The sequence below is a fragment of the Peromyscus leucopus genome, chromosome 17, assembly GCF_004664715.2.
Source record: "Peromyscus leucopus breed LL Stock chromosome 17, UCI_PerLeu_2.1, whole genome shotgun sequence".
In the NCBI taxonomy this organism is placed as follows: Eukaryota; Metazoa; Chordata; class Mammalia; order Rodentia; family Cricetidae; genus Peromyscus; species Peromyscus leucopus.
Window position 1 is genome coordinate 51528798 of NC_051077.1, and position 27888 is coordinate 51556685.

The window sequence follows — 27888 nt, forward strand, 5'->3', positions numbered from 1 at the left end:
TTCCTCCATCACAACTGTTGGCTATTCTGAGGCCTGGCAGCCAAAGAATGACATGTTGCCCTGAGACCTCTGCCCTCAATGACCATGGAGGACCCTGGGGTGGCTGTCTAGGTAGCCAGCAAGTAAGTCTCTGTCACCTTAAATCACTAACTCAGGCAAAAATTTATCCTTCTCAGAGCTCTGATGCTGTTTGATGACCAGGTTCTGTCAGTTCAACAGTAGCAACCAAGGCTTCAGCTGCCTTCTCAGTTCTCTGTGTAAAATCCATGGGCCTCATTCTCTTAGAGCTAATGCTAAGTCTAGACATGGTTCACCTTACTACCAGACTCAAAAAAGAGATATGACTGCTCTCAGTGGTCAGCCACCTGTATCCCCTGGTAAATTAGATTTTTTAAAAAAAGGTGCTTTAAGGTCTGTTTATGTAAAGATGGGAAAGCTGTTTCTCTTCTGCTCGTTTACTTATCCTTCTCAGATCTGATGATGTTTGATGACCAGGGACCAGGATACTAATAGATTTACCAGTTAATAGCTCCCCCTCTACTCTCCCAACATTAGAGAGTGTATGGAAGCCTCCCAGCCTTTTGCTATGACACCAAGATATAAATCTGGTCCAGTTGTTTCACAGACACTTGCAGGTTCCTATACAGGTCCACTCGTCCTGCCAGACTCATGCCAAGATAAATCCGCAGGGGGCCCTCCAGATACACCATTCCCTGTACCAGCTCCAAGGATGCCAACCAGGTGAGCACTGACAGGTTAACTTCTCCCACATGCCTGCTCATAAAAAGGCTCTGTTATCTCTTAATCCTTATTGACACCTTTACAGGATGGATGCATTTCCAGCCTCCAGGGAAACAGCAGGTGTGATGGCTCAGGTACTCCTGAAGAACACATTATCCCTCAGTTTGTCACGCCATCTCCCCAAGCTCCTGGGACTTCACTGCCGGTACCACCTCTCCAGGCTCAAGCAGACACCTACCCAGCAACTGGAACCTGGTTTTCCAAGATGTCCCAATGAAGGGCATATCTGCTCTCATGTCTCACTCATTCATCTTTGCCTCTTCTATACAACCAGGGCCCTTCTCCGTTCCATTCTTTCTAGCAGTTATCACTCTTCCTGTGACTAGTCCCACTCGTGGGACTGATGATAACAATCTATTTTTTCTCCTAGTAACCTGCCTTTTAGCTCCCTCAAGAAACAGATGCCCGAGGTCTCCAGGATGACAGCTAACTGAATGCTCCTTCACCCACACTTCCCACTGTGTGTGACCCTGACTCCCATCTTCTCCTCCCCACTTTGTCCCAAATCCTGAGCAGGAAGCAGTCTCATCTCAAGAATTCGGCACCTCTCATGCCCATCCCACTTGCCATCCATAACTCATCCTTTTTATAATGACCAAAAGGGAGGAATGGCAGCATTCAGACCCACCCCTTGGGGACCTGGTCAATATACAGGCAATACCTTGGCCTGCTCAGGGCCCTGACAACATCATAAGCCCATTGCTACATGGTCTCTCTGTGCATGTGTGAAGTTCCCTCTTAAAATGTGGGGCCTGGCCCGCCTCTCTCTTTTCTCCTCAGCCCTCACCTGCTCTCTTTCTCTTTCCTCCTCCGTCTCTCTCTATTTCCCTCGCATTCTCCCCCTCTCTTTCCCTCTCTTTCTCTATCTCTCTCTCTCTTCCCAGGAGGGAGCTTTTCACTCCCTCTCTCCTCTCCCTTCCCCCTTCACCACTAATAAAACTCTCCACATGAACACTGTCTGCATGGTGTGTCTTTCTTTATGGCTCCTACCCACCATGACCTCCATATGCCATTTTAAAAATATAACAACACCAGCAAGTGTTAGCTCTGTATTTACACTCTAGGTTTTCTATTCTTGATAATGTTTCCTGTCCGTGGCAGCCTAGGTCACTTCGGTTTCAGACTCCTGCTACTCATTAAAAATGTGGAATTCTCTTTTGATTTTGCCCAACTACTGGGCAAGCCTCAATGAAACGTTTGACAATTGGGATGGGAATTTGTACTGTATCAAGCTGATAATAGAAAAATAAATTTAAAAAAGTGAAAAAAAAAAGTGGAATTCTCCTGCAGGTGGGAGAATTATTCTCAGGCAAGGATGAGCTCCCTAATTGATTATCCAATGCAAAATGTTCAGCCCTGAAACCATATACACACAAGTAACAGAAATGGACTCAACCAGTCTTATTTAGATATTTGTGCATACTTATTCACACATATTTAACAAGGAGGAAATTGGAAGGGAAGAATTTGGGAAGGGATTTAGATAGGACAAGGAAGGGGGAAATTCATGTAATATATTTTAATTAAAGTGTATGAAAATAAATTTTAAATAAGAAAGCAGTTAGAGAGACAGCTTAGCAGTTAAAAGCACTGGATATGGTTACAGAGAATAGAGGTTCCATTCTCAGAACCCACCTCCTGGCTAACTAACCATGGCCTGTAACTCCAGTCCGAAGGGATCTGTTGCCCTCTTCTGGCCTCAACAGGTACTACACATAGACACTTGCAGGCAAACAACTTTATACAAACACAAACACAAACACAAATAAAGCTTAAAAAATGAAATTCTCTACAGTGATGTCACAGCCCTGAGACAGACAACAGGCAGGAATAGTTCAAAGGAACTCCTTCTGTTCCTGCACGGAAGCAACTCTGGCCTCCTCGGAGCCAGCATGCTCAGAGGCAAAGGCAGCTAGCTTTATTCTGAGGTTAAAACAGCTCGGCAAGATTCTTCATCTAAGAACAGCATCCACAGTGCTGGTAGGTGACTTTTCCTTGATGTGTTCTGTATTTGTGTTTCTTGCTCATTGTGTGCGTGAGAATTATGGCAACAACACACATTTTAAAAGTATTGATACGGCTTTTAAATGTAGATCATAATATATGATCTAAAAGATAGATTTCAACTACCTAAGTGGCTAGACTTGTAGTCTCCTGTCGCCATTTAAATTGTTCAATGTATATCCTGGGGCTTAAAAGAGACTTAAGGATGACAGCATATGTGGAATGAAAAATCTATTCTAGACGGGCTCCTCTTTTAGGATTAACCAGAGCTGTATGCACACTGTTATTAAAGAGATTCTTATTTATTAATCTTATAACTATCTCAAGTCAATTCTCCCTGGGAAAGCATATTAATTCTAGAACAGCTCTACCTCCAGGCTTTTAGAAGAAATGTTCTGAGACAAGCTCTCCTACATGAACCATAACAATACACATAAAAGTTTACCATTCACTTCTTAACATCCGAATTCCTAACAATCCTGGCTAACATACTAAATATCCTTGGGGTGTTTTAAAGGCAGCACTCTCTCAGCTACATTCTACTTTGTGTGACTTACTATCTCCTAAGCATTGTTGTCTTAGTTTGGGTTTTTATTGCTGGGAAGAGACACCATGACCATGGCAAGTCTTATAAAGGAAACATTTAACTGTGGTGGCTCACCTAGAGTTCAGAGGTTCAGTCCATCATGGCGGGGAGCACGGTGGCATGCAGGCAGAGGTGGTGCTGGAGCTGAGACCGCTACATCCTGCATGGCACAGGAAATCAACGGACACACTGGGAGCCACCCCCACAGTGACACACTTCCAACAGAAGGTGTGCCCTTCAGCCTCAAGGTCTACATTAAAGTCATGTGTCATCCAGCCTTCTCCAACAAGATCACATGCCCTAATCATGCCACTCACTATGAGTTTATGGGGGCCAAATACATTCAAACTACTACAATTTGTAAATCCTTTACATATCGACTCTTCTACATCACAGGCTTACTAGCTTACTAGCAGTGGAGAGCTACCCAGTACGTGAGATGCCATGTATATCCTCCTCAAAATTAACTCCAAATGGATTCCCCCACTCTCACCCTTCCGGAGCTGAGGATCGAACCCAGGGCCTTGGGCTTGCTAGGCAAGCACTCTACCACTGAGCTAAATCCCCAACTCCTCCAAAGGATCTTAAAGTAAATGTCAAATGTGAAGTGCAGGCCAGGCGGTGGTGGCGCACGCCTTTAATCCCAGCACTCGGGAGGCAGAGCCAGGCGGATCTCTGTGAGTTCAAGGCCAGCCTGGGCTACCAAGTGAGCTCCAGGAAAGGAGCAAAGCTACAAAGAGAAACCCTGTCTCGAAAAAAACCAAAAAAAAAAAAAGAGAAAAAAAAAAAAAAAAGCGAAGTGCAGAACTTCTAGAAGAAACTAGGCCTCTCTGAGTTTGGCACCCTGCCTAGGCCTTGGGAAGTTTCTCTAAGGCCCTCATGTGTAGAGAAAAAGACAGATCTCCTCTAAAACCAAGAATATGCTTGGGAGAGCGGGTAAAGATCTGGGGCCAGGGCTTTGGGAAGCGGTTGCTTCTGATCCCGAGAAGCCAACTCTTTCTGCACCTGGGGTTGTGGTTATCAGTCCCAACACCGCTGTAGACTTTGTTTATAATGTTCTTGAGATAACCTGTTTTCCTCTGTGCAACATTTTTTGATTAGCCTCTTCCTGAATTTGTATACTTCCATTCAAAACCAAACCCATTGACTTATATTACCGGGACCTGTTGAGTTTGGTGCAAATCTCCAGCCAATCTGGGGTAGGTCTGTGCTTGTGGTGGAAGCCAGGGCTGGGACCCACTGTGCTGTGCCCCTTCAGCTCACCGGGTCCTGTCACTCAGCTTCCTGTCACTCAGGCCTCACTAGCCAATCAGGGCCTTCAGCGGACCTGCCAGTCAGATGGGCGGGTTCTTCCGGTCACCAGGCGTCTGGCTCGGCGCTTCCATTGAGGAAGTAGGAAGTTTGCTGGTGTGCCGTGCCTTAGGGAGCGTCTCGGGAAACTATGGGGGAGCGTGCCAGTGAGTTCTGCAGCTTCCGCACGGTGAGTAAGGGGGCTGCTGTCCCTAGACGGGGAGGAGTGGCCGGCCATGGTGAGGAGGGGCAGCTGTGCCCAGACTGGAAGGAGCGGTCGGCTGAGCCGCACGAACCGGTGTGGTGGGTCCTTTCCGGGGCTGGGCAGGAGTCAGTGGGCAAAGTTCGGCGTGTTCCTTCCTGGTCCTGTGTGTCCTGTGTGGTCCTTGCAATTCCCTGGGCTGGGGCGGCAGCCTGTGTATAACTTCACTCTGAGGGCTGCGTCTGGACAGAGCATTGGGAGTGGGACTGCGCTTAGACATACCCTTGTGGTTGATGTCGCTGTCAGATGCTGGCACCTGAAGTGCTTATAATGTCACCGTGAAGGGCAGATTTGCCAAACTTGGAGAGTCCTGGTCTCTCTAGTGACACCCAGAAGTTCTGCACGTTTAACATTGAACGTTTAGAGGTAGGATCCATCTGGAGTTAATTTTGTGGAGCTTGTTAATGGTATCTCCTGTGTAGAGTAGCACTCCGCTGCTAAACTGTGATGTAGAAGAGTAGATTTGATGGTAATAGAATTGATGGTATAAAGATCTCCCCTCCCCCCCAAAGAAAAGATTTACTAATTCTTTTTTTTTTTTTTTTTTTTTTTTTTTTTTTTTTATTTTTCGAGACAGGGTTTCTCTGTGTAGCTTTGCGCCTTTCCTGGGACTCACTTGGTAGCCCAGGCTGGCCTCGAACTCACAGAGATCCGCCTGCCTTTGCCTTCCGAGTGCTGGGATTAAAGGCGTGCGCCACCACTGCCCAGCAGATTTACTAATTCTTAGGAGACATTAAGTCACACAAAGTAGAATTTAGCTAAGGGAGGGCTGCCTCCCAAATACCCCAAAGATAAGTAGAATGCAAACCATGCCTATTAGATTAGTATGATAAGATGTAAATATTCACCAGGATCAAGCAGCCATTAAGCTATATTCACCATAACCAAAGAGACAACTCTGATTTACAACCAGCCAAAAGCCCCCCTCCCCCCACCCCCCCAACCAAAGAGCAGGCCTCTTGGGTGCTGCTCTGGGCATCATTAGAGGGTCATACCAACATTCAGCATTTAGTCCTGGTGTGCCATTATATTAATTCTAGAACAGCTGCATCTCCAGCCTTTTTGAAAAGTGGTCTTGCGTCAAGGTCTCCTATGCTGATTGAAGTGTAGCCCAACAGGGCATTGCCCTTGCTATTGTCCTGACTAACCACCCTAAATTCTCGGATTACAGTTCTGTAGCACCAATTTGAGTCACATAGTGGACTGTCCATCACACTAACAAGAAAAAGATTTGTATGTTGGAGCATGGCTTCTCCCTTCAGACCAGAAGAGGAGGAACAGTGTACTGTGTATGCTGCAGGGGCAAACAGACTAGACAACAGCCAGATCACAGACTGAAGTTTAAGGCAGTGAGCTGCAGGGGTCTCCATTATAAAGAAGGGCCTGATGGGGCACTGGGAGTAACTTTCTGTGTAATTTCCCAACATGTATTAATTCCTTCCATGTGAATGAAGACAGAATTGATGGGTGTACAATTTAGGGAGGACACCTTGAGCTACTGTATATCCACTTTTTAGTTAGGGTACTCTCCTGTGCAGATATGTGCAATCCTGGTTGACATAGTTAAGTCAGCTCAGAGGTTTGAGACACAGACCTTTGACTGTAAATCTGTGTCAGCTTACAGCACTCAGCAGCTAACATTTTACATGGACAAAGTCATATAGTCTCTTATTAATGGCATTCTCTCTACCAGGGAAGTGCCTACTCAGTTTCAAAGTTAGTCTAACTAAGTTTTCATCCAATTACTTTTATCATTTTAAAAAGCCAATTTTATTGGTATAAGTTTTTCTAGTTTCACTTTCTTTAAATGCAATACTGTTCTAATCTCTGTTTTTTTTTAATTTTCCAGTGTTTCCCAGTCACTAAGAATTTCATTCCATTTTTATCTTAAGTGCTATTTATTTATTTATATCTATATATATCAGTTTAGAACACTGGTTATTTTTTTCTTTTTATTGTTAAGAATTTTTATAATTTATTTTATATACCAATCACAGATTCCCCTCTTTCCTCCTCCCTCCTCCCTCCTCCAGTCTCCCCCCCCCCAAGCCACACCCTCATTCCTTCCTACAAGAAGGTAAGGCCTCCCATGGGGAGTCAGCAGAGCCTGGTACATTCAGTTGAGGCAGGTCCAAGCCCCTCCCCTTGTCTAAGGCTATGTGAGGTTTCCCATCATAGGTAGTGAGTAGAGCAGTGGTTCTTGATCTGGGGTGGTAGAGGTATCCTTTTGGGGGATCAAATGACCCAGTTACAAGAGTCGCCTAAGACCATTGGAAAACACAGATATTAATATTACAGTTCATAGCAGTAGCAAAATTATAGTTATAAAGTAGCAGTGTAAATAATTTTATAATGGAGGGGTCACCATAATACAACTGTATTAAAGGGATAACAGGTTAGGAAGGTTGAGGACCACTGGTTTTTATCAATGTCTCCTCAGGCTTGCCTCATACTATGTAATTGACAATTGCTTTGAATACCTAATCCTGTCTCTGCTGCCTAGTGCTGGGAAGACAGTCTTGCAACTGCTTCAAGGCTGGGCCTTGACTGGTCATTGAGAAGGAAAATTAGACCAGTGAATGAGTGTCCTCCAACCTCTGTGGCTTTTATTGGGAACTTACAAGTGAAGAGGGACCTGAGTAAGAACTGAGTTCACTGACCAAGTGTAAAGCAGGTGCAGTCACAGCACAGAGAGGGATGAGTGAGAAGAAAGGTGAAAGCTTTCCTGCTGTGACAGTAGTTGACATTAGCAATGAGTAGTTAGGTAACCAGTGTAACACGATCAATAAATGTCCTGACTGGCCATTTCTTGGGTTCACAGACCAGAAAATCAAGAATGTGGATAAAGAACTGAACTTACTGTGAAGTCAAGTTACTGTAGTTAGTTACACCAGTTCAACCAAAATGCAACTGGGTAAAATGGTGTGGCCTTGCCTAAAATGACTGTATTTTCCAGGTTTAAGATGTACAGCCTAAGAGAAGGCATGAGTTGCCTTGCCTGCAATACTTGGTGTCCTCTAATACAAATCCCTAGTCTCTGGATCATATTGCCATAAAGCCTGTTTCAACTTTTTAAAATAATTTTTGGGGATTATAATTACATTATTTCCACCATTCCTTTCCTGCCTCCAAGCCCTCCCATAGACTCCACATTATTTTCTAATTAATGGCCTCTTTTTGCTTAAACAACAGCAACTGTTTGAATGTGAGCTGTGTTTGACTAGGACTTCCCAGCTTTGAAGCAATGGGTTGGCTGCACTGGACTTAGAGTGTGTAATGGAATGTGTACACAAAGGACCCTGTGCCTTGGAAAAGGATCAGGAAGTACTCTGGGAGAATGGAATTCTACTAAACTACAAATTTCCTAGAGTAGGGCCTGTCTGCTGGGGTGTAAGGGCAGAGTTGGGAAGGCTAATCATGTCTGAGTCATTTGATTTCTGCTCACCCAGTAGGGGAGCTGCTGCTGTCCTGAGGCCCGGATGGTTGGCCCTAACTAATGAGGAACTCTGAGAAGGCTTAGCAGTCAGGAGCACCAGTGGGAGGAAGCTTGTATGTTCTTTCCAGGATTCTTCTCTGGTTCTCCTATAGGGAGCTGTAAAGAAGACCACAGCCATGCTATGGTGAATATGGTGACCACTGTCCCCAGACTAGGAAGAGCAGGTTGGCTCTGTTATTAGAGTCCCAGCTGCTGGAACTGGGGTGGACCATGAGACAGACTGATTCTGTTGGCTACATGTGGTGACCTGCACAGTACCCTGTAGCTAAAAGTTTTCCTGGTCCCACCTGGCTTGTGGTCAGGGCAAATCTCTCACCCACCAGTCCTGCAGCTGCTTGGACCCAAATAAACACACATAGGCTAATATTAATTAAAACTACTCAGCCATTAGCTCAGGAGTACTACTGACTAGCTCTTACACTTAAACTCAGCCCATTTCTGTTAATCTATATATCACCACGTTCTGTGGCTTTACCTGTGTGTCATTACATTCTGCTCCCTGGATGGTGGACTGGTGTCTCTTGACTCAGCCTTCCTCTTTTCAGAATTCTTGTCACTTTATTCCACCTATACTTCCTGCCTGGCTACTGGCCAATCAGCTTATTTATCAACCAATCAGAGCAATACATTCACAGCATATAGGACATCCCACAGCACCTCCCCTTTTCTGTCTAATTAAAAAGGAAGGGTTTGACTTTAGCATAGTAAAATTACATATAACAAAACAGTTATCAAGCAAGAATTACAGTTATAATATCTAGTGTATTTGTATTTGACAAAATTAAAGATAATATTCTATCTATATGAGTCTAAAGTTTCATGTTTATCTTTTATCATAACTAAGGAAAATTATAATTACAACTATCTAGTCTTCAATACATCAAAGACCTCAGAAGGATATAATATTACCTAAGTAAACAGGAAGAGCATTATAAGCAACTTCCAAAAATCTAGAATGACAGAGACACCTGGCTACCTGGACAGTTACCCAAAGTTCTTCTGTAATGTTGGGGCATCCATTCTTCAGCCAACAGGTCTAGAGTCTCTCAGTTGCTTCTTTCTGAGTCCTGTAGAATGTCTGGCAGTTTCTTCTGCGAAGCAGGAACCTGAAGGACCATCTCACTTTGCAAAATTCAATGGTCACCTTTTTATGGGTCCTGCATGTCCAGTCGACACAACATTTTGTCAAGCAGTCCAGGCAAGAACAGTTTCTTGCCCAAATGGCTATTTTTGCCAAGAAGAAGATAAACTCCATATAGAGTGTCTTTGATGCCCATCTTTCTCTCTGAAATAAATTGGTGCTGCCAGGAGCAGGCGTGTCTCATTGTTCAGGAAAGTCTAAGTTTTTAAAACATTTTAAATGCCATATTCTGTAGGTCTTTGAAATGTTTGAAGATTACCTAACTAATTGAATTATATCTATGTATACCTAGAAAACTTAACATGACTATAAGTTTGACTATCATAGAAGACTAAATTATTAAAATCTGTATTTCTTAATTATCCATTACAATTTAAATGAGCTGCACAAACATAATACCTTAAACAAGTGTAGAAATATACACACAGTATAACAAAATTAACTTTAAATTTGTATCAATAAACTAAAATTTATATCAATGTAAAACATAAGTTGTTACTCTTTAAAAGTAGGTTCAATAATCTACTTTTTTATCCTATAATATCTATAATATCCTATATTTCCATATCATATCTCCCTTTCTTCTTTTAGAACGATATTGACTATGACCAATAACAATTTGTAACCAACAATCTAAACAAAGACAAACATCCATAGTTCATTTTTTTTGGGAATTGGGCCTAGTTTTCTAGGCTGCTTCCTACACTGTATTCTTATGGGGACACAAAGAAAATTTTAGATGGTCAAGTCCTGACTGGAGTAGTCTGTGAGGCTGTATTCTCTGAGCCAGTTGCCTTGAAGTTGATTTTGGATGTTGGATGATCTGGGCCATGGTGTCATTGGAGACCTTTCAGGGGGTCTTGGCTGGTCAAACCTGATGTATCTTAACTTGGAACAAATCCATAGCCTCTTGTTTCCTATGGAAACAAAAGCAGAGCCTCCTTTCCAAAGCAACATATCCTTAGATCCAAATTTTGAAGTCAAGATACCTTTAAAATATACATATTGGTTTAACTGAGAAGCCTTTACAATAAAATGTCTTTTTGCAGTTAAAAATCCCAAAGAAAATATAATCCAGACTCTCTGTGTGATTTCCATCTTTACGTGGCTTATTTTTTATATTACTTTTACTTTTTCTTTGACAAATTTATTTTTTAAAACTTTCTATTTCTTTAATATAACTGTCTAAATTCTTTTTTTTCTTTCTCTTTCAAGCCTACATACATGTTTACACATAGTGTAAACTGTTTAGGGTTTATTTAATCTGAATCTGTATTGTTAATCGATTGCTTTAAACTGAAGTATTACTAGAATTGAAATGGCAGCTTTGGCTGCTGGCTCTGTCCACCTCAGCTTTCCAACATGGAGGAACTGTGGAACTACAGTTACTGCCAGCTTTGGGGGAACCATGCTCACTGCTGGACTCTGGGAGGCAGTGGGTCTATGCCTCCACCCAGCAGCGTGTAGCCCAAAAACTTCTTCTTTTTTCTCTTCTTTTTTAAAAAAAATTATTTATTATGTATACAGTGTTTTACCCTCATGTATACCTGTATGCCAGAAGAGGGCGCCAGATCTCCTTACAGATGGCTGTGAGCCACCATGTGGTTGCTGGGAACTCAGGGGAACTCAGGACCCCTGGAAGGGCAGTCAGTGCTCTTTACTTCTGATCTTAACCACTGAGCCATCTCTCCAGCCCCTCTTTTTTCTTTTGTACTAGCAAAAGCTGAATCCATCACACGGTGCACTGTGTGGCTTGCAGACACCACTGTGTACAGTGGCAGGAATCTGCCATGCTGCACTCGAGCCCGTAAGCCACTGCAAACCAGTCATACTGTAGCTCACGGCTTGCCTGAGAGACACATCTAGGAAGCTGTTTTTAGCGCCGTTTTAGAATCCTTTTTAAAAAAGCTTTCTCAGATTTTAGGTCCCATGTTTTGGTGCCATTTGTAGCTGGAAGTTTTTCTGTGTCCTGCCTGGTCTGCAGCTGCTCAGACCCAAGTAAACACACAGAAGCTTATTAATATTAAAACTGCTTGGCCAATAGCTCAGGCTTACTACTGACTAGCTCTTACACTTAAATTCAGCCCATTTCTGTTAATCTATATGTTGCCACATGTTCTATGGCTTTACCTGTGTGCCATTACATGCTGCTCCCTGAACAGTGGGCTGGCATCTCCTGACTCAGCCTTCCTCTTCCCAGAATTCTCCTTGTCTGCTTATCCTGCCTATACTTCCTGCTTGGCTACTGGCCAATCAGCTTTTTTATTTATCAATCAATCAGAGCAACACATTCACAGCATACAGAACGTCCCACAGCAGTAGCCCTTGGCTTCTGAGCCTCTGTGAGTGCGGATTCCTTGGGGAGGCGTGGCTGTGCAGCCTTGAGAAACTGGTGTTTGTAATGTAACTGTCCATTGTGCACACACAGGCATTGCTTTGGGTTTGCAGTAGGAAGAGAGATTGGAAAACTGAAGGTCTGTTTTCTAGAAGTTTTGAATATTGCACTCCATATTCATTAGCGTGATAAACTTTACATATAGTTTAGAAAGTGGTAGAAAGGAGGTGATGGGGATCACACTTCACCAATACTTGATTGGGGAAATTGGGGAAATAAAAGGAGTTTCTGAGCTGCAGTGGTTTTTCAGGTGTGCATGGGTTAGGCAGGTGGATAGGGCAGAGTCCACCCCTTGTACCATAGTTTATGTGGCAGGAAGCAGACTTTAAATTATTCTTCAACATTGCTTTGTGTATGGTCATCTGCCTGGCTGGCTTTCCCTGAAACCATAGGGCCATCATCAGGTAGGGGCTACAGAGCGATAGCCTACCCTTGTGAAGACCTCCTTTTTCATACAGAGTTCCAGAGCATGGAGTCCTCTCTGTTTGGATGACAGATCAGTAGCTGGTGGGTCAGAAATATAAGAGTTTAGGGGCCACTTTGAGTTATTTTTGTGAAGCCTGTTTTTATTTAATTTCCATGCACCTACCATCATAGGTAACATTGGTCAAGTTCACATTTTCCCTGGCTGAGTTTCCTTTGTCTTTTGATAAAAGCTTGACTATCTTTTTGTGCTTTTGTTTTTGGCTTTTTCTCTCCATCCTCTTATTTTTTCACAAATATTGTACACATTCTTTATTGTTGTAGCTTTGTGGTAAGTACAGAGGTCACACTATGTCATTGTGTGTACTAATCCTTCACAATTCTATTGAGAACTCTTGAGTTTTTCCACATGGTGTGTAGGTTTGGAATCAGCTTTCCTGTTAGAATATTTTGGGAACTTTTTTTTTGAATTATATTGAATTTATGCTGCAAATTGAACATACCCAACATCTTTCTTATAATACATCATGCTAATGGTGTTGTTTACAGTAATAAAATGGTAAAAGACAGTATTCTACATAATCATTCATTTAGCAGACTACAGTAAGTGTGGATCTGAAACTGATGTGAAATAATGTATAACGCCATAGAAAGAGGACTCCAGTGTAGAGTTTAGTGACACAGAATACATTATTATCTTCACATAAATGATATCCTACTAAGTCTGATTTTTTTGTCTGGAAGGTCTGTCCATTGTTGAGAGTGGGGTATTGAAGTCTCTCACTATCAGTGTGTGAGGCTCAGTGTGTGATTTAAGCTGTAGAAGTATTTCTTTTACAAAGTTGTTAACCTTGTGCTTGTGGCATAGATGTTAAAAAATCTAAATGTTATCTTATTGGATTTTCCCTTTGATGAATATGTAGTGTTCTTCCCCATATCTTTTGATCAATTTTTGTTTGAGTTCTATTTTGTTTGATATTAAAATAGCTACACCTGCTTGCTTTCTAGGTCTATTTTCTTGGAATATCTTTTCCCCGCCCTTAACCTTGTGGTATGTCTATCTTTGATGTTGAAATGTGTTTCCTAGGTGCAGTAGAAAGATGAACCTTCTTTTTCATCCATTCTGTTAATCTGTGTCTTTTATTGGGGGATTGAGGCCATTGATACTGAGTGATATCAATAAACAATGACTGTTAATTCCTGTTATTGTTGTTGTTGGTGGTGTGTGTATGTGTTTGAGTTTGTGTGCTTCCCTTTTGCTTTTGCTGATGTGACATATTTATTTCCTTTGTTTTATTTTTCTTTTTTTTAAAGATTTATTTATTTATTATGTATACATATGTGGAGTTAATCTCTTTGGTTTGGAATTTTCCTTCTAGCACCTTCTACAGTGTTGCATTTGTAGATCGATATTGTATATATTTGACTTTACCATGGAATATCTTATTATCTCCATTTACCGTGAATGTAAATTTTCTGGGTATAGTAATCTGGACTGGGATCTGTGGTTTCTTAGTCTGCAGCACATGTGTCCAAAGCCCTTCTGACTTTCAGAGTCTCCATTGAGAAGTCAGGTGCAATTCTCATAGGTCTGCCTTTGTATGTTACTTGGTATTTTTCCTTTGCAGCCTTTAATATTCTTTCTTTGTTTTGTATGTTTAGTGTTTTCATTATTATGTGGCAAGGAGACTTTCTTTTCTATTCCAATATTTGGTCTTTTGTATGCTTCTTGTACCAGCTTGATAGGCACCTCCTTTGGGTTAGGAAAATTTTCATCTATGATTTTGTTGAAAATATTTTCTGGACCTTTAAGCTGGTATTCTTCTCCTTGCTTGATCTTTTCATAGTTTGCCAGAATTCCTGGATATTTTATGTCAGGAATTTTTTAGATTTAATGTTTTCTTTGACTGATATACCCATTTATTCTGCTATATCTTCAGTACCTGAGATTCTCTCTTTCATCTCTGTATTCAGTTGGTGAAGCTGGCCTCTACAGTTCTTTGTAGTATTAAAGTTTTCGTTTCCATGATTCCACCAGTTTGTTTTCTTTATTGCTCCTATTTCCATTTTCAGGTGTTTTTTGTTTTAAATTTGTTTCCTTTCAATTGTGTGTTTCTTTTTGGCTTTATTTAAGAGATTTATTGATTTTCTCTAATTGTTTGAGTTTTCCTGGATTTCTTTGAGGGATTTGTTGATTTCCTCCAATTGTTTTGGTTTTTCTCGATTTCTTTAAGGGATTTATTCATTACTCTCTAAGGACTGCTGTCATCTTCATATAGTTGGTTTTAAGGTGTGTTCTATTTAGGTTCAGTTGTCAGCATCTCAGAACCTACAGTTAGTTTTCTGAGTGAGCCTCAATTGAGCATGTGCCCCTATAAGAATGACTGGTTGCATGAGTTTGGGGCCAGCCTGATCTACAAAGCGAGTTCCAGGAAAGGCACAAAGCTACACAGAGAAACCCTGTCTCAAAAAACCAAAAAAAAAAAAAAAAAAAAAAAAAAAAAAAAAAAAAAAAAATGACTGGTTGCAATGTCTGTGAGAGATTGATGATTGATGAAGGAGGGTGACAATATCCCTAAGCAAGTGGGCCTGGGCTCAATAAGAGAACTAACTGATCATGAGACAGTGACCAAGCATGATTTTGTCTTCATTTTCTAGCTTGAGTTTCTATCCTAAGCTCCCAAAATGATGGACTGTGATCTGGCAGAATCAGGCAAATAAACCTGCTCATTACCTGAGGTGCTTTTGGTTAGAGGGTTTAATCACAGAAGCAGAGAAGCAAAATATGGTACAACAAAAGAGATTTTGTTGCTGGGCAGAACCTGGGGATTTGCTTTGGAGGAATGTGGAAGATATCAGGACTTTAAATGGCAAAAGCCATAGGAAGCTGTGCATATAGCATAATTGGCTGTTCTTGTAGGACCAGGAAGATGAGAATGTTGAGAGTAATGGCAGACAGAGGAGGTCAAGGTCATTGGATTTCAGTTGGAAATAGACAATGAATAATTAAGCTAGAGGTCACTGTGTGATAAGTTGGCCCCAAATCTTTCTTCTTTCTGCTCATGCACTGAGAAATTGAGTGGCAGAACTAAAAAAATAATGGACTAATTTCTTAGATGGAAATTGAATCTGTTGGAATGTAATTATTGATGAATCATTCAGTACTACAGTGAAAAAAAGCAACAAGTGGGATAGAAATAAATGAAAAATCTGTGGGTTTTAGAGAAAAATGATTCTAGCTTAAGATGGCAGTCAAGTGCTGAAACAGAGGCAAGAATTTTCAAGGAGATTGTTACCATTAAAAAGGAGGCTTGTGCTCCACAGTGGAAGCCTGAGTAGGTGCTCTAAGGGTAGCATTTCATCCTGCTACGCCTTCAGTTAATGGCAGGAGTAGGCAAAGTGATTCTTAGTCTCAGGAAGCAACTTCATACAGAACCTGCTGCAACTCTGGTCCAAGTGCGGTAATATCCATCACAAGTGAGAAGCCAGTTTTCAGGGGGATCACCCATGTTGTACCAGTTCTGGAAACAAGAAAGAATCATAATTTCAGGTTATGGATCTTAGTCTGTGGTTTCAGTTCAGCACTGTTGTAGGCATATGTGTGGTAGAGTCAGAGCCTCAGTAGGAGACTGAGAGTTCATTGCATAATTCTGTGAAGATGAAGCCTGGGTTGCATTTTGAGACTACAAGATGTTAAGTTTGAGACACCTGTTGAGAGCTGAATATAGGGAGTGAAAGTTACCTAAGAGAGCTGTGCATGAGAAGTTGTAGGGCTAGCGCTCTCTAAGCCATTTGAAACGGAAGCCCCATGTGTCTGACACAACGATACAGGATTTGGTGCTTGCCCTGCTGGGTTTCAGTCTTGCCTTGGTCCAATATTCCCACACTGTGTCTTCATTCCTCTCTTTTGGAAGGGGAATGAATATTCTGTGCCATTGTATGTAGGAAAGAAGTAACTTGTTTTCTGATTTTACAAGATGTCACAGTCAAGAAATTTCCTTGAGTCTCAGAAGAAACTGCACATTTGAACGGCATAGGGACTGTTGCAGACTATGAGGCTCTTTGTCATTAGAGTAAATGGATTTTCATCATGGGATGAGCATGATCTTATAGTGACCTAGGTTAGAGTGTAGTTGATTGACTGAAAAACCTACTACATAGGATGTTGCATTTGAATACTTGTCTCTTCTTGTTGGCTTTCTTTGTTACAGTATCCTTAAGCAAGTGGGCCTAGGCTTGGTAAGAGAACTTGCTGATCATGAGACAGTGACCAAGCAAGACAGAAACCTTAGAACCTTTATGCTTATGGAACCTTTATTGGGAGGAGGCTTTTTGGATGAAACTCCTGATTGGGGTTTGCATGTTTATAGCCTCAACCTATTTCCTGTTCTTTGTGTGTACTTTGTTGTGATTGAAACTAATAAACTATCTTCCTTTTCATGCTGTTACATTTTCTCTACTATTATAGACTGTATTCTTAAAGCACAAAGGGTGCATTATAAGCAATTGCTACTCAGTGCTAAACTATTTTGCTGGCCTGCTGTTTTTATTTTTTTATTTTTTGTTGTTGCTTTTGAAGAGAAGGTTTATCTATGTAGCCTTGGATGTCCAGAAAAGAGGTATGTAGACCAGGCTGGCCTCTAATTTAGGGATCTACCTGACTCTAGTTCCCAAGTGCTAGGATTAAAGGTGGGCCAGCATGCCTTGCTCATTTTGTTCTTATACTATTGGCTGGTAGCCTGGAATGTAGGTTTTTGTACATGTCAAACATACAGTGTTGTGCTGATCTTTAGCCACATCTTGAATTTTGAAAATTGGTAGAGGTTCATTCTATTTCCCAGCATAGCATGTATTCATGACATTAATACTGCCTGAGTCTTGTGAGTTGTTGTATTGTAGTTGTGTGAGTTATTGGATTGCAGTTGTGTGGCATTCTTCCTATCTGTTGTATATGTTTTGACATTTTTGAATGAATATGAGTATTTTGCCTGTAAGAATCAACATGTACCACATGTGTGCCTTGTCCTCACAGTAGTCAGAAAACAGCCTCAGAACTCTTGAACTTTGAGTAATGGATAATTGTGAGCCCCCATGTAAGTACTGGCAATTGAGCCCACCCATTTGCAAGATCAGCAAGCAATCTTAACTGCTGAGCCATCTCTCTTGCTCTACATTGTTTATTTATGATTAACATTTATATTGCTAATGTTTTCATCTGTCCACTTGTAACTGTTTAGACATGCATTCCCTTTTAAACAAGATTTTATTAATGCTACAGTTAAACTGGGGCACTTTAGGTTTCCAGAAAATGAAGACAGAACTAGAGTGAATGCACAAATCTCTTAGGAACTTTGAGTTCTTTCTATGTTTTTCTTTGATTGATTGATTGATTTTTGTGGGGGAGACAGGGTCTTATATGTATCTCTGACTGTCCTGGGACTCATTGCCTAGACTATGCTGGCATCCAACTCAATGAAATACACCCGTTTTTGCCTTCTGAGCGCTGGGATTATAGGCATGAGCCAGTACACCCAGCTTGTCCATCTTTTTTTTTTTTTTTTGGAGTTAGTAATTGTTCATACAATATCTCTGGTGTTTACTCAGTACTGTTGATCTGTTTGCTTTTCTCTCTCTTTTAAAGTCTGTTAATTAGCATTTTTCTTACAAGGCGTGTAGAAATGACAAGAGGTGAACCTCTTATTCAGTTTCCTTCTAAAGTGACTTAGTGATTACATTAAATCTTCTGTTATGGAATAAGTCTGGGAAGCACCAGAAATATGTGAATATATTGTCAAAGAAGTATACATTTACAACACTATTACTATCATGCTTTCTGTTACACACATGTATGGGATATTTTAGAATGCAGTGACCTATGATGATGTGCATATTGACTTCACTTGGGAAGAGTGGGCTTTGCTGGATCTTTCCCAGAAGAATCTCTACAAAGATGTGATGCTGGAAACCTACAGGAACCTCACTACTATAGGTAAGACTGAATTTCCCTTCACATTTTAAAATAAGGGGATAACTATTTCTTGGTTATTAATGCTCTTCTATAATTTTGATTGAGAAAGAGGAAGAATGAGTTGAATAAATCATGCAGGGTTCATTGAAGATAATAGCTTAAATTTTATATAATTTCCAATAATATGTCATATATTTTCTTGTACTATATTTTAGGCTACAATTGGAAAGACCATAATATTGAAGAACTTTATCAAAGTTCTAGAAGACATGGAAGGTAATTTTAATGTGCAAGTGGATACAAATGTGCCTCTGAGTAAATTTTAATGTGTCCTGAAGTTTTAAGGGAAAGCAACAGTGTAAATAAGCACAGCCTTAAGTGTATTGATGATTATAAAATTCTCACAAAATCATGTACCTCAATGTCATGGAGCTGATTTGTATTTGCCTGATATTCTTGTAAGAAGGAAGACAAAGAAACAATGCCTTAACACATATCACCATTTGAATCATAGCCCCATGAGAGCTATGCTGTAGAAGTTCCAATCTGTTTAGTTTCATACCATTCAGATATTGCTAAAAGTATACACAATTCTAAAGGTATATGTCCAAAATCTTCTAACAACTAAATAGTTCATAGCAAAGCTGGTATTACTCTTATACTTGGAGCAACTATGCTAAGTTTAGTGAGAGGGAAGTTTATGAGAGTCAAGAAAGTTGTTGTGGAAAAACCTTAATCCCTATATTACGTTAGTGAGGAACAGAAAGTGAAACTATGATCGCAATGTGGAAACCCTTTATTTGTTATTCTTTTACTAGGTATATTATATGTCACTCTGGATACAAGCCATGTGAGCATAGAGATATGGAAAGAAGTAATCTCTTTCCCAAAGTAATTGGAAGTTGTATAGTAGTCTCTACTTTTAGTAGACTTATTGAATGTGATACAAGTTTACAATTAGTTTTTTAATTCCATTGAGAATACATCAATAAACGCACACTGCAGAAAATCCCCATGAATATTAGAAATGTGGAAATTCTTTGGTTTGTCTTGGTCCATTTTGCAAATGTATGATTCATAGTGTAGGAATATTTACAGATACAATCAGTGTGGCAAAACTCTGAGTTTTTTCAGTTCTCTTCAAATATGTGAAAAAAATGATATAAAATGCATAAAAATGTGAGCCATGTAATAAAGGATTTTACCATCACTGGTCTCTTCAAAGATGGAAAACAATGCTTAATGAAGGGGAACACCATGAGTGTAAACAGAGTGATAAAACCTTAGATCTGACTCCTCTTTACAATTAGACCAAATTGTAAAGTTAATTCATTCGGGTAAAAAAATTCATGAGTGTCATGTATGTGGTAAAGTTTTTATATGTACCAATTATCTTCGCAGGCCTGAAAGAAGTCTTACTGGAGAGAAACCCCATGAATATACTCAACGTGCCAATGCATTTCCATATCACAGTCATTTTCAAAGACTTGAAAGATTTTCTACTCGAAGAAAACGCAGTGAATGTAATCAGTGTGGAAAAGCCTTTGCAAATCACAGTTATCTCCGAATACATAAAAGAACACACACTGGAGAGAAACCCTGTGAGTGTGAGCAATGTGGTAAAGCCTTTGCACATCTTAGCAGCCTCCAAAGACATAAAAGAACACATACTGGAGAGAAACCCTACAGATGTAATCAATGTGACAAAGCCTTTTCACAACCCACTAGTCTCCAAATACATATAAGAACACATACCGGAGAGAAACCCTATGTATGTTATCAATGTGGTAAAGCCTTTTCACAACACAATATTCTACGTGTACATAAAAGAACACATACTGGAGAGAAACCCTGTAAATGTAATGAATGTGGTGAAGGCTTTGCAAGTCACAGTCATCTTCAAAAGCATGAAAGAACACATTCTAGAGAAAAATCCTACAAATGTAATGAATGTGGTGAAGCCTTTGCACGTCACAATTATCTTCAAAGGCATCAAAGAATTCATACTGGAGAGAAACCCTATGAATGCACTCAATGTGGTAAAGCCTTTGCATATAACAGTTATCTCCGAATACATGAAAGAACACATACTGGAGAGAAACCCTACAAATGTAGTCAATGTGGTAAAGCTTTTGCACGTCACACTAGTCTCCGAATACATGAAAAAATACATAGTGGAGAGAAACCCTATAAATGTAATCAATGTGATAAAGCCTTTTCAGAACAGAGTTATCTCAGAATACATCAAAGAACACATACTGGTGAGAAACCCTACCAATGTACTCAATGTTGTAAAGCCTTTGCACATCACAGAAGTCTTCAAATACACAAAAGAACACATTCTGGAGGAAACCCTTTGAATGCAAGTAATGTGGTTAAGCCTTTGCTTCTAACAGTAGTCTTTGAAGTCATGAAAAGAAATCATACTGGAGAGCAAACCTAAAAATGTCATCAGTGTGGTGAAGTCATTGCACTTCATGAGTCTTTATACAAGAGGAAAACTTTAAGTGTGTAATCAATCTGTTATAGACTTTGCATACAACAGTAATCTTTGAGAACCTGAAAGAATTCATACCAAATGGAAACCGAGCAAAGGATTTTGTAGGACCGTTAGCCAACACACTTACATTCAGTTAAATAAGATTATTCTGAAGAAAAAAATCTGGCAAGTGTCAGCAATCTGTTCAAGCATGATGATGTACCTCTTTATTTTATTTGAACCTCTAAACTCGTGGAAAAAGCTCTATGAATTTAAATGATAAGGTAACCCTTTTAGATTTCACACTTCAACTATATGAAATAATTCATCCAGGTGTAAAACTTCATGGGTGAAGTGGCTCTATCCCCTCCAAGTCTTCCACTCTTTTCTTTTTTTGGCAACTAGATGCAGCTGTCAGTGACAGCACCCTGCAGGCCCCCATTTCATTGACCACACTTGGACCCTAAAGCTCCTCGGTCCCCACATTCTCACCCCTGTCACCTTCCTGCCTGGTAGGAGTATGGATATTTTAAACAGACATTTTATCTCTATTTGGCTAACCACTAATGATACAATGGACCCCATGAAATTCTAATTTCCAAGGAACCTCATTCTGGGCAAAAATTGAGTCTTTTGGGGAAAAAAGAACTTTTCTGCTGAAGAAACATTTACTCCTTATGAATACCTTGCACAGGAGAAAGCTGAGAATGGGGGAGGGATTTAGGGATGGAAAAAATTCATTATATGGCTTAGTTAGATTACTTAGTTATGTATACCTTTTGCCATCTATCTAAACCTATTTGTACTCTAGGAATTGATTGGTGACCTTATATCTTCATCACTGTTACAAATTAGTCACACTGAATAAAGATGTTTTCAATTTTTCTTAATATTTTTTTCCTTTTGTATTGTTTATTTATTTTTATTTTAAGGGAATAGTCTCACTATGAATATTTGGCTGGTCTGAAACTTACTCTATAGACTAGACTTTCCTAGAACATCAGAGAGATCTGCCCAACTTCCTTTTAGAGTTCCTGCATTATAGTGGACATGTCACAACTGGACAACTTGGTTCTTTTAATTGGCCTAATAAAGATGAGTGACTGAACCTGGTTGGTTATGGTAGCCATGACACAGGCTCTGGTCCTAACTCCAGTAACAGGAGGCTCCCATCAAATGCAGCCCTCCTGCTTTAAAGTCCACTGTCTTCTAAGCAATATTATATGAGCAATATTATTTATCTTTATCATTGAGTCTGTTATAACTGATCAGAGGACTAGTTCAGAGTTCTGTCATTTTTCAAAGGGTGAAACCTAGGCTCACAGAATAAGTAACATCTCACTAAATGAAGTTGAAGCCACTTAAGCCAGGCATGGTGGCACTAGTCTGTAACCATGGTACTTAGAAAGTGGAGGCAGGAATTTTAGGATTTCGAAGTCATCCAAAGTGAGAATGGTCAATGCGGATGGTGAAAGGCCCAGAGAACCTAGGGAGACTGTGATTGGCCAGTGTCCATAGTCTTCCCTGCAGCACCAGAACTTCAGGGTGATGAGACCAGCAAAGTGTTAGCTGAGGTATTTACCACCCAAAATTTTCTGTTCTTGATAATGTTTTCTGTCCAAGGCAGCCTAGCTCACTTCAGGGTCAGAATGCTATTGCTTATTAAAGAGTAGACTTCTGCAGGTGGGGGAATTAGCCTTAGGAAGGGATGAACTTCCCAATAGCATATCTAATGCAATGTGCTCAGCTGTGAAACCACACACACACAACTAACAAATGGATTCAGTCAGTTTTCTTCATGTATTTTTGCAGACTTATTCACACATACTTAACAAGAAAGAAATTGGAAGGGAAGAATTTGGGAAGGGATGGAGAGAGGACAAGGGAGGGAAAAAGTGATACAATATTTTAATTAAAATATGAAAATAAACTTTAAGTAAAAGAGTGGCTAGAGAGTTAAGAGTTAAGACAGTGTTACAAACAATACAGGTTCCAATCCCAGAAACCTTGTAGCTAGCAACCTCCTGTAATTCCACTCCCAAGGCATCTGATGCCTTCTTCTGGCCTCTGCAGGCACTGTGCACAGATACATGGAGACAAACACCCATGTCCATTACAAAAATAAAGCTTGAAATTCTAATGGCTGGAGAGAGACCTGGGTTCAATTCACAGCACCCACTGGGTTCAATTCACAACTGTCTAACTCCAATTTCAGGGAAACCAGCACCCATGGCAAAGCACCAAGGCACATAAAATAGAAGTGAACAAATAAAAAGATTTGTTTAAAAAGAAAATGGAATTCTTTATGGTGATGTCACAACCCTGAGATAATAATCAGTGCTAGGTAAAATGAACTCTTATGTGTTACTGCACAGAAGCAGCTGTGGCCTTCCTCTAAGCTAGCATCCTCAGAAGCAAAAGCAGCTTTGTTTGAATAGCTTGGCAGGACTGCTCATCTGAGAGTAGCATCCACAGTGCTGATAGGGGACTTTTCCTTGGTGATTTCAGTATTTGTGTTCTCTGTCCTTTGTATGTGTGAGAATTGTGACATTGATACATCTTTTCAATGTATATTTTAGGTCATATAATCTAAAAGATGGATTTGCCATGTAAATCTCCATCTGCCTAAGTGGACAGACTTGCAGTACTTATTTAACCTGTTCAAAGTAACCTGGGACCTGAACCTAAAATAGATTCAAGGATGAAAGCATGTGTGGAATGCAAAATCTGTACTAGGCTGGCTCCTCCTTTAGCATTACCCAGAGCTGGATGCATACTGTTATTACAAAGATTTTTGTTTATTAGCCTTTTAAGGATTTGGGGTGATTCCTCTCTGGAAAGGCATAATAAGTCTAGAACAGCTGTACCTCCAACCTTTTAGAAAAAAAATGTTTCTGAGACAAGTTCTCCTATGTTGACTCAAGTAACCTTGATCTCACTATGTTGTTCCACGGGGTAGTGACCCTGCTGTCCTCTTGATCAAACCAACTAAAAGGGCTCAACCATCACTGAGTTTCAAAATTACCCATTTGAGTTATGTAGTCAACTGTCCATTGCAGTAACAAGAAAACGATTTGCATGTGGGACATAGCTTCTGCCTTTAGACCAGAATAGGAGGAATAGTTTCTTGTGTATTACCCCAGGAAGAAACAGGGTAGATAATCATTTGTTGGAGTCACCATTATGAAAAAGGACATGATTGTGGCAGGGGGAGTGGTTTGTAATTTTCCAGTGTAACACGAATCTTAAAAGGTCTTATTAATAAAAACAAATCCAGAGGCAGGTATTGGGGTGAATGCTGAAAGATCAGAAAAACAGAATAGGCCACAGCTAACCTCACCTGGCTAGCTTCTCAGCCAATTCTGTTTCCTCAAACTGGAAGCCTCTGAATCCTCATCCAGAATGAATCTCAGCTGAACTGCTGCTAAAAGTCTAAAAGCTTAACCAGCTCTAGTTCCTGGTTTTCATGCCTTATATGCCTTTCTGTTTCCTGCCGTCTCTTCCTGGGATTAAAGGCATGTATCACCACCATGCCTGGCTGTTTCCAGTGTGACTTTGAACTCACAGAGATCCAGATGGATCTCTGCCTTCAGAATGCTAGAATTAAAGATGTGTGTGCTGCTATTTTCTGGCCTTTATATCTAGTGGCTGTTCTGTTTTCTGATCCCAGATAAGTTTATTAGTTCCCCAATATATTGGGGAACACAATATCACCACATTCCATTATGTATTAATTCATGTCATATAATTGAAGGCAGAGCAGATTGTTGTACAATTTGGGAAGGTTAGCTTGAGCCAATGAATAATTGAATTTCCAATTAGAGAACTCTCCTATGCACATGTTTGACATAGCTCCTTTGCCATCAGGGTTGGCACAGTTAAGTCAATTCAAAAGATGGAGGCCATTGGTTAAATCTGTGTGTGTCAAATCTCAGCAGCTAACATTGCACATAGATGCAAGGTCATACAATATCTCATTAATGCCATTCCCTCTACCAGGGAATGGCCTTCTCTTTTTAAAAGTCTGTATAGCTGTGTGCTTTTTTCAATTATATTTATCTTTTTAAAAAGGTAATTATTAGTTTTCTTTTTTTTAATCAAGAGATTTTCTATTTATTTTACATACTAACCACAGATTCCCCTGTTCTCCCTCCTCCCACCACCTGGCCTTACCCCCAATAAACCCCCCATTTCCACCTCCTCCAAGGCAAGATGTCCCATGGGGAGTCAACAGAGCCTGGTACATTCAGTTGAGGCAGGTCCAAGCCCCTCCTAACTGCACCAAGGCTGTGCAAAGTGTCTCATCATTGGCACTAGGCTCCCAAAAGCTGGCTTATGCACTCGGGACAGGTCCTAATCCCACTGCCTGAAGTCCCCCTATCCACTTCAAGCTAAACAACTGCCTTGCTTATGCAGAGGGCCCAGTCCAGTATCATGGGGGCTCCTCAGCTATTGGTCAACAATTCATGCATTTTCACTAGTTTGACTAGTTGTCTCTACTTTTTTCAATCATGGTCTCACTATCCCTTGCTCATAGAATCCCTCCTCTCTCTCATTGATTAGACTCCTGGAGCTCTGAGTGGGATCCGGCCATGGTTCTCTGCATCTGCTCCCATCAGTCACTGAATGAGGGTTCTATGATGACAATTGGGATATTCAGCCATCTGATCACCAGAGTAGGCCAGCTCAGGTAACCTCTTGACGATTGCCAGTAGACTATGGTAGAGTCATCCTTGTGGATTCCTGGGAACCTCCATAGCATTCTGCTTCTCCCTATTCCCATGGTGTCTTCATTTATTATGATATCTCTTTACTTGCTCTCCCACTCTTTTCCCATTCCAGCTTGAACCTCCCACTCCCCTAAGTTATCCCCCATTCCTTGCACTCTCTCACCCAGTTTGCTCATGTAGGTCTCATCAATTTCTCCATCACTCAGCAATCCATATGTCCTTCCTAGGGTCCTCCTTACTAGCTAGCCTTCTTGGAGTTATGTGTTGCAGTCTGATCATCCTTTGCTTTAGATCTAGTATCCATTTATGAGTGCGTACATACCATGTTTATCCTTCAGAGTCTGGGTTACCTCACTCAGGATGATATTTTCTAGTTCCATCCATTTGCCTGAAAACCTCATGATGCCATTGTTTTTCTCTGCTGAGTAGTACTCCATTGTGTATAGGTACTACATTTTGTTTATCCATTCTTCAGTTGAGGGGCATCTAGGTTGTTCCCAGGTTCTGGCTATTACAAATAATGCTGCTGTGAACATAGTTGAGCATGTGGCCTTATGGTATGATTGAGCATTCCTTGGGTATATGCCCAAGAGTGGTATAGCTGGGTCTTGAGGAAGATTGATTCCCAGTTTTCTAAGAAACCACCATTCTGATTTCCAGAGTGATTGTACAAGTTTGCATTCCCACCAACAGTGGAAGAGGGTTCCCCTTGCTCCACATCCTCTCCAATATAAGCTGTCTTCAGTGTTTTTGATCTTAGCCATTCTGACAGGTATAAGATGGTATCTCAGAGTCATTTTGATTTGCATTTTCCTGATGACTAAGGATGTTGAGCAATCCCTTAAATGTCTTTTGGCCATTTGAGATTCTTCTGTTGAGAATTCTCTGTTTATCTCTATAGCCCATTTTTTATTTGGACTGTTAGGTATTTTGATGTCTAGTTTCTTGAGTTCTTTATATATTCTGGATATCAGTCCTCTGTCAGATGTGGGGTTGGTGAAGATCTTTTTCCATTCTGTAGGCTGTCCTTTTCTCTTATTGACTGTGTCCTTTGCCCTATAAAAGCTCTCAGTTTCATGAGGTCCCATTTATTAATTGTTGCTCTCAGTGTCTGTGCTAATGGTGTTATATTTAGGAAGTGATCTCCAGTGCCAATGCATTCAAGACTATGTCCTACTTTCCCTTCTATCAGGTTCAGAGTAACTGGATTTATGTTGAGGTCTTTGATCCACTTGGAGTTAAGTTTTGTGCATGGTGACAGATATGGGTCTATTTGCAGTCTTCTACATGTTGACATCCGGTTATGCCAGCACCATTTGTTGAAGATGCTTTCTTTTTCGCATTGTACAGTTTTGGCTTCTTTGTCAAAAATTAGGTGTTCATACGTGTGCGGATTAATGTCAGTGTCTTCAATTCAATTCTATTGGTCCACATGTCATTTTTTTTTTTTTGCCAGTACCAACCTGTTTTTATTACTGTAGCTTATTGTAGAGCTTGAAATCAGGGATCTTGATGCCTCCAGAACTTGCTTTATTGTACAAGATTTCTTTAGCTACCCTGGGTTTTTTGTTTTTCCATATGCAATTGAATATTTTTTTTTCAGGACTGTGAAGAATTGTGTTGGGATTTTGATGGGGATTGCATTGAGTCTGTAGATTGCTTTTGGTAAGATTGCCATTTTTACTATGTTAATCCTACCTATCCATGAGCATGGAAGATCTTTCCATTTTCTGATATCTTCTTCAGTTTCTTTCTTCAGAGACATAAAGTTCTTGTCATACAGGTCCTTCACTTGCTTAGTTAGAGTTACCCCAAGGTATTTTATATTATTTGTGGCTATTGTAAAGGGTGATGTTTCTCTGATTTCTTTCTCAGCCAATTTATCATTTGTATATAGGAGGGCTATTGATTTTTTTGAGTTAATCTTGTACCCTGCCACATTCCTAAAGGAGTTTATCAGCTGTAAAATTTTCCTGGTAGAGTTTTTGGGGTCACATATGTACATTATCATATTGTCTGCAAATAGTGAAAGTCTGACTTCTTCCTTTCCAATCTCTTTGATCTCTTTTTGTTGTTTTATTGCTCTAGCTAGAACTTCAAGTACTATATTGAATAAATATGGAGATAATGGACAGTCTTGTCTTGTTCCTGATTTTATTTGAATCACTTTGAGTTTTTCTCCATTTAATTTGATGTTGGCTGTTGGTTTGCTGTAAATTGCCTTTATTAAGTTTAGAAATGTTCTTTGTATCCCTTGATTTCTCTAGGATCTTTATCATGATGGGGTGTTGGATTTTGTCAAAGGTTTTTTTA

The 27888-nt window shown here is 40.3% G+C and overlaps 1 protein-coding gene and 1 pseudogene across 1 annotated transcript; both read left to right on the forward strand.

Annotated features, from left to right (window-relative positions):
• The first annotated feature begins 4765 nt into the window (after window positions 1-4765).
• Window positions 4766-27888, forward strand: part of LOC119089231 — a 58487-nt pseudogene continuing 35364 nt past the window's right edge.
• LOC114703112 (zinc finger protein 664-like) lies at window positions 4918-21738 on the forward strand. The gene is made up of 4 exons (XM_037211552.1): window positions 4918-5184; window positions 11298-11387; window positions 18293-18387; window positions 19768-21738. The coding sequence occupies exons 1-4, from the start codon at window positions 4918-4920 to the stop codon at window positions 20807-20809; spliced, it is 1494 nt and encodes a 497-aa protein (XP_037067447.1). The 3' UTR covers window positions 20810-21738.